This window comes from Archocentrus centrarchus, chromosome 23 (genome assembly GCF_007364275.1).
Source record: "Archocentrus centrarchus isolate MPI-CPG fArcCen1 chromosome 23, fArcCen1, whole genome shotgun sequence".
Taxonomy (NCBI): Eukaryota; Metazoa; Chordata; class Actinopteri; order Cichliformes; family Cichlidae; genus Archocentrus; species Archocentrus centrarchus.
The window spans coordinates 12,607,219-12,613,459 of NC_044368.1; the positions used below are offsets into that span (position 1 = coordinate 12,607,219).

Here is a 6,241-nt window from a genome sequence, read left to right on the forward strand (position 1 = left end):
TAAATAATCAAAACTGATTAGATTTTTTTATCCACCAATATTGCTTGGCAGTAACTGTCTACAGAGTTGGGAGTCAATCTACATTGAAATACATAAAAGAAATAAAATAAATTGTGACCTCTAGTGTGTAATGTAAGGATGATAATGTATTAGAATTTGTAATATAGCAAAACCTCTACTGGACTGTGCAGTAAAATGGAAAAAAAACTGCAGGACAAGAAAACCCGCACCCGTACCATATGTTTTAGAAGAAAAGCGCAACAAAATTCGAGGCTTGACCGTGACTTTTAGCCTGTTTTTCCGGAAAGGGGAGGGGAAGATGAGGTAAACATTTTCGAGAAACGAAACTACACGATCAAACTCTTCCATTTTGCTCTTAGCAGGTAAAGTAACTCGTTTTTTACACAGATAGCCTATTTCTCTAACCTACGAGGCATGTTATTTCTTGACTAAATAATGAATGCGCATTTTAAATAATGCTGCAGACTGCGTGCAGATGAACAAATATCAAACATACGTTGACAACGATGAGGTTGATCCCATAGATCCAAATACTAAAAACGATGTTTGGCTGCAGTTTACAGTGGCAGATAACCTTGCCTGTCCCGTATTTAGCAGCTAATTACAAGTTGATTTTTATTTATTTATTTTTTTTAACTCTTTAGGCAATTTGCCGCTTTAAGTCTATAGCCTATAACCAATCCCTTGATAATAGATTCTCCGTCAGATTGACAGTCCCCACTGTACGAAGCATCTGTGAATGAAGGCTGATCGTTTCATTTGGCGATTTTCCACGTGAAGTTCTCCCTGTATGTATCACTGCTTTCATAAGTCCACATGCGAGTCTGCAGAAAATGCCTCTTACTCACCATCTTCTAAACAGTTATTCTGCTCACTTCTTTACACTGCTGTGACAACAAGAATACCTTTTTCATTCGACTGCTAGGAGTGCTAGAAGAAACACAATGACATTAAGAGATGCGCTCTCTGCTGATGTAGAGTTCATGGGACCTTTGATGCACGTCAACCCCGATCTCTCTCTCTCTCCCTCTATCCTCATTTCCTCCCTACTACCGAGGAACTATTAAAGCATAAAAAAGGCTCAATAATTAAAAAAATATTTGAGTGAGTGAACTAATTATCAGCTGTCACCAAAACTACTAACACTTTTAGTGAAGTGCAACAAGAAGGATAAACTAAGCAGGAAATTACTGTAAGTAGTATGTACCAGTTAGGTTGGGTTTTTATCCCAGCTGCAGGCCAGCCACAAGCCAGTGTACTCCTAGTGTGGGTCCCAAGCCTGGATAAATAGAAGGAAGCATAAAATCTTTGCCATGTGGATCATTAAGAATGGCGAGAGTATTTGAGAGACACGGCAGAAATGGTTTGGACATGTGCAGAGCAGGGATAGTGGATGTATTGACAACAGAATGTTGAATATGGAACTGCCAGGCAGGAGGAAAAGAGGAAGACCTCAGAGAAGATTCATGGATGTAATGAAGAGGGGCATGCAGAGGATTGGCTTGACAGCTTGATGCTGGGAATAGGGTGAGATGGAGGCAGATGACCTGCTATGGTGACCCCTAAAGGGAGCAGCTGAAAGAAGAAAAATGAGAAGGAGGAGGTCAGGTTGGATTTTGGCAGGTGCTGCTTTTGTTGAATTCTTCCCATATTCATATTATTTTGGATGCTATTAGTTACAATGTAAAGTCAGTCACTGATTTAAAACTTTGTGTTTTTAAAAACCATAATCATCACATCCTTTCTTATCTTCTAGACATGGATTCAGCCAGCAGCCTCCTGTGTGAGGAACAGTTCCTGTGTTCTATCTGTCTGCATGATTTCACTGATCCTGTCTCGACCCCATGTGGACACAACTACTGCAAGAATTGTATCACTGAGTACTGGGACAACAGTAATGTGACACAGTGTCCCCTCTGCAAGAAGAGGTTCCGCAGGAGACCTCAGCTTCAGGTCAACACAGAGTTCAGAGATATGGTGAAGCATATCAGCAGCATGAGGGTAAAGGGTGGAGAGGAGGACCTTGCTAAACCAGGGGAGGTGCCCTGTGACGTCTGTGATGGACCAAAGCGAAAGGCCCACAAGACGTGCCTGGTGTGTTTGACCTCATACTGCCAGACTGACCTGGAGCCTCATCAGAGAGTCGCGAGCCTTAAGAAGCACAAGCTGATCGACCCTGTATCAAACCTGAAGGACCGGGTGTGTCAGAAGCATGACAAGCTGTTGGAGCTCTTCTGTTGCACAGACCAGGTGTGTATTTGTTTCATGTGCTTGAAAGACGACCATGTGACACATGAAACGGCCCCATTAGAGCGTGCGTTCAGAGAGAAGAAAGCCTGGCTTGAGAATGTAACATCAGAAATGAAAGAAATGGAGAATACCAAATCCGGGCATGTAAAGGAAGCCAAACACTCAGCTCAGCAGAACAAGGAAGAGTCAGAACGAGAGCTAGCAGATATTGTTGAGGTTTTAGGAGCTCTGGTGAGCTCTCTGCTAAAAAGACAGGACGAGCTGATAAAGTTAATCCAAAAGAAACACAAAGAAGTAGAAAAGCAAGCTGAAAGCCACATAGCTCAGTTGGAAGAAGAAGTTGTTGAGCTGAGGAGGAAAAGATCTAAATTGACACAATATTTACAAACAGAAGACCATCTCCACTTCCTGCAGAGCTGCCCATCCCTGCAGCACCATGCACTCAACGAGGACCTATTTGACCCTCTGTCCCTCTCTGCGCCTCCATTTATACACTGCCTTTCTAAAATGAGTCTACAGATCTATGTGGGGATGGTGAAGAAGTATGTTGCTCTGATGGAAAGAACACTCGGTAATGAGATGGGCGTGCTTATCCATGAGCTCAAGTTGTCTGATGACTGTGATGCTGCTGAGCAGGCTGATGCAGCCGAACTACTAAGAGATGACTTTATTCAAGAAGACTGGTTTTTAAGAGATGATCTTTATGAAGAAGAGTGGAAACCACCTCAGGACAAGCTGATGATGATTCAGCAGTACGATTGGATGGATGTGAGTTTCAATGGCTACATAGCCCATCCAAAACTCATGGTGTGTGAGGGTGGCAAGAAGCTGATGTTACGTACACATGAACGGCCTTTCTCTCCTTTATTTGAGCGGGTATTTTTAAATCAGCCCTACGTCCTTGCAACAGAAGGATTTTCCTCAGGCAGATTCTACTATGAGGTTTGTGTCAGCGGGAGTAAAGCCTGGATGTTGGGAGTGGTCAAAGAGTCTGTAAGCATGCTAATGGGTTTCCCTCCCAAGGACGAAGAGGGAGCCTGGACATTGAGTGCAAAGTACACAGAATCTGAGGAGCAGTATTTCACCTGCAATGACTTTCCTCTTTTGCATGTGAGACAGCGACCCCAGAGAGTTGGTGTGTTTGTCGATTATGAGAATGAAGAAGTCGCCTTCTATGACGTGGATGCCAGGACTCTGATGTACTCCTTCAGAGAATGTACCTTCAATGAGAACCCATCGGTACTAAAAGCTCTTCTATATTCTGTAGCAGGCTTTTCCTTAAGTAACAGGCCTAAGCTGTATCCTATTTTTGGAATCTTCCCGGTGGGTTGTGATTATGACAACACACTTGTCATCACTCCTGTGGGGATCGCAACTTAAAGTGCCACATTTATATCAGGGGAAATTAATGTTCTGCTAAAAGTCAAATATTAATTTACCAATGAGGGATAGCCTACATGTTTTTGGAATATATAATGCTAAGCATTTTCTCTGTCAGACACCTCATAACAATTTAGAGGCAGGAGAAGTTGCAGTGGGACATAGTCCAGGACAAAAGTCAGTGTAAGATAAATATTGTTTCAAGCCATCTGGTGTCACTGATTTAAGAAATAGAGAAAAAGCCAATTATAAAGTACACGTTGCCTTATCAGTGTTTAACCAAAGAGTGGCAGTATTGATTGACTAGTGTTCTGTTTTAGCAACAGGAGCAGAGTGCCATCATGTGAAGGTAACTGCATTTAGTGGCCACTTTATTACTAAAATTAAGACAGTAGTGACTATTGCCTTTTTTTTTTAAATCTATATGTTACTGCTTACATGTCATAACTTTTTTTAGTACATGATTTTAATCCAAAGACTATCATCTGACATACTACTCCAAATCATACCTGATACTTTTTAAACCAGCTGGTTTAATTGTTATGGAAATATATGCATAATGTTTCTAGATAAAAGTGCATTTCCTTAAAATGAGCTCCTGTGACCTTTTGTGTTTCAGCTTTTAATCATCTTTTTCTTAGTGGCCATCTCATGTTGTTAGGCTAGCTGCAAATAAATCCATCTGTGGAGGCAGATGAGCGAATGCACATCTTCCTTATTGAACTAGCGCATAATCTTCATAAGAATGATGTTCATAAATCGAATAGTGTGACACTTTGTGTTGTTTTGTTCCTTTCATTTGTCACATGTATGTGGATTTGGCATAGCTAAAATCTCCTGGGCGTGATCTTTGACATCCTGTGTTAGAGCTTAACAAAGTGCATTTGTTCATGTATTGCACATAAGTGCAGTTTATGTGCATTTTTTATGAGAATTTCCACTTCTTAAATAATGAAGCAATGTGATCAAAACACACAGGGGCCATTCTGTACTTAATGTACATAAATCATTTTGCACGAGTTTAGAAGAGTATTTCACACTAAGTATAAAATCAGATGACACAATGTTATTGCACTCTTAATTCTTCCACCGGTGAAGTTTTTACAGGTAACAATGGCACAAACAGAACTGCTGCCAGTGTAGAAGCTGCTATAACATCAAATGCAGTCAGCTGAAGATTTCTCAGCGTGGTGATTAGCACAGTTGTTGACCCACTATTGTTTATGTGTGTCATTATATGAGCCAGGGAGTTTCGGGGGGAAATGTCATTCTTGGAGAAAATTCTCCTGAGTTTCTCTGACAAATGTTCACATTTTGGATGACTGAGAACCTACACAAACGTTCTTCCCGTGTCCGTGTGGGTTCTCTCCTTCTTCCTCCCACAGTCCAAAGACGTGCAATTAGTGGGGTTAGGTTAACTGGTGATTCTAAACCGTCCATCTTCATCTAATCTTCAGAAACTTTGCGCATTAACTGACGGAAGGTGAAATGGGAAGTGAAACTACACGCTTAAAGAGTCAACACTCTTAAAACTACAAGTCGGAGCATGAATGTGTTACCACTGAGGGACAAGCTGAGTTTTGGTGGTGTGAAAAATTTTGTGCAGCCAAGACCTCATAACAATTTAGAAGCAGTAGAAGTCGTAGTATGACATAGTACAGGAGGGCAAAATCTCTGTGCATAATGTATACTGTGTTTGAAGTCATGTACAAACATGGTTATAAACATAAATGCTGCAATACCTGAACTTAACCAGAAGGTGGCACCATTGTTTAACCATTGTACTGATCTACTGTAAAGACTCAAGGGCCTGGAAAGTGGCATCATGAGAAATCAGTTGCATTTAGCAGTCATTTTCAAAAATGCTCGTATACATATTTTATGTGTGTTAGTTTCACACTCATTCCTTACAGTTTTGCTGTTGACATCGCTGGCTGTCAGTATGTTTACTTGCTTCTTTTTTTTGTATTTTTCTGCTAAATAAAAAAGTATTTCTTAAAACTTATTTTCTGGGACCCCCCCCCCCTTTTTTCTGTCGCTTTAGATGACATTGACCTCTGCTGCGTTTACTTGTGAGTAATGGGTTTTGGGAGTGGGGTCCTATTATGCTGATGCCTATTTTTCCACAGTTATATTCACACTTTCCCAACCTTGCTATAAAAAAAAATCTACATTGATTAAAAACACACATACAAATAAGAATTACTGGCAACTGGAAAAAATCATTAAAAATTTTCAGAGTTGAAGTTTGCAAACACAGTTTAGAAACCATATTGGTCCACCTCTCTCAAGGGGAACTTTAGCCTGCAGACTATTTATACCTTAGCTGTCTGACTAAGTGGCGCCGAGGGAACTGAGACACTGTAAATGTGTGTGTCTGTGTGCATGTGTGTTTGCTCAGCATCTAGTTAGAAATGTTTCTTTAGGATAATGTGTTATTGTACATTGGAAGGACAGACAATGAAATAGACTCAGCGAACACCTTGCTAGTACTGATTTGGACTTTTGCCTTCAGGACTGTCTTAATTCTTGGTGGCATCGATTCAACAAGGTGCTGGAAACATGCCTCATAGTCTGACCCTACCATCCG

General features: G+C 40.9%; 1 protein-coding gene across 2 annotated transcripts; it reads left to right on the forward strand.

Moving 5' to 3' along the window:
• The first annotated feature begins 314 nt into the window (after positions 1 to 314).
• On the forward strand, positions 315 to 4,487 carry LOC115773822 (E3 ubiquitin-protein ligase TRIM39-like). Of its 2 annotated transcripts, none has more exons than XM_030720740.1 (2): positions 315 to 383; positions 1,778 to 4,487. In XM_030720740.1, the coding sequence occupies exon 2, from the start codon at positions 1,780 to 1,782 to the stop codon at positions 3,649 to 3,651; it is 1,872 nt and encodes a 623-aa protein (XP_030576600.1). In that variant the 5' UTR covers positions 315 to 383; positions 1,778 to 1,779; the 3' UTR covers positions 3,652 to 4,487. The 2 variants fall into 2 exon arrangements, with proteins under 2 accessions (XP_030576600.1, XP_030576599.1); XM_030720739.1 differs by lacking the exon at positions 315 to 383 and adding an exon at positions 1,527 to 1,644.
• The last annotated feature ends 1,754 nt before the right edge of the window (positions 4,488 to 6,241 follow it).

Bases quoted from the DNA above. Each gene is read 5' to 3' on its own strand.
- LOC115773822 (XM_030720739.1), top strand. From the start codon at position 1,611: ATGAGAAGGAGGAGGTCAGGTTGGATTTTGGCAG. The intron at 1,645-1,777 runs GTGCTGCTTTTG...CTTATCTTCTAG, and splicing joins GTCAGGTTGGATTTTGGCAG to ACATGGATTCAGCCAGCAGC.